Source organism: Meleagris gallopavo, chromosome 29, assembly GCF_000146605.3.
Source record: "Meleagris gallopavo isolate NT-WF06-2002-E0010 breed Aviagen turkey brand Nicholas breeding stock chromosome 29, Turkey_5.1, whole genome shotgun sequence".
Classification (NCBI taxonomy): Eukaryota; Metazoa; Chordata; class Aves; order Galliformes; family Phasianidae; genus Meleagris; species Meleagris gallopavo.
The window spans coordinates 2168762-2169279 of NC_015039.2; the positions used below are offsets into that span (position 1 = coordinate 2168762).

Below are 518 nucleotides of genomic sequence, written 5' to 3' on the forward strand. Positions count from 1 at the left end.
CGCGCCCCGGCGCCAGGCACGAGCCGTCATCTTCTTCGGGGCGCAGGCGGAGCCCAACGTCACCGAGTTCGCCGTCGGGCCCCTTCCACGGCCCCGCTCCTACCGCCCGCTGCGCCTCAAGGGCGGCCGCACCGCACCTTTCGCCGCACGGCCGATGACGATGCGGGAGTACGAGCTGCTGCACCGCGCGCTGGTGGCGGCCACCGAGCCGCTGTACCGCCTGCTGCGAGAGACCTCCGGCTTCTGGTACCACAACTGCACCCAGCGCTGCCTCACCTTCTCCGACATCGCGCCCCGCGGGCTGGCGCCCGGTGAGCGCCGCACGTGGTTCATCCTGCAGCGCTTCGTCGAGGGGTATTTCCTGCACCCCGTGGGGCTGGAGCTGCTGCTGGACCACCGCGACCCCGACCCGCGCCGCCGGGCGGGGCAGAGCGTCTGGTACAACGGGCGCTACTTCTCCAGCCCGCAGGAGCTGGCCGAGCGCTACGAGCGCGGCGCGCTGGTGGTGCCGCAACTGC

At 73.0% G+C, this 518-nt stretch overlaps 2 protein-coding genes across 2 annotated transcripts in view; one reads left to right on the forward strand and one right to left on the reverse strand.

Moving 5' to 3' along the window:
• The window catches only part of LOC104914586 (amiloride-sensitive amine oxidase [copper-containing]-like), a 1355-nt gene extending 1040 nt beyond the window's left edge, over window positions 1-315 (forward strand). Inside the window, exons 3-4 of the mRNA XM_010724539.1 lie at window positions 17-185; window positions 266-315. Coding sequence (XP_010722841.1) covers window positions 17-185; window positions 266-315 — 219 coding nt within the window. The remainder of the gene's footprint in view (window positions 1-16; window positions 186-265) is intronic.
• Window positions 316-329: 14 nt separating this feature from the next.
• The window catches only part of KCNH2 (potassium voltage-gated channel subfamily H member 2), a 27468-nt gene continuing 27279 nt past the window's right edge, over window positions 330-518 (reverse strand). The window contains exon 17 of the mRNA XM_010724540.2: window positions 330-334. Coding sequence (XP_010722842.2) covers window positions 330-334 — 5 coding nt within the window. The remainder of the gene's footprint in view (window positions 335-518) is intronic.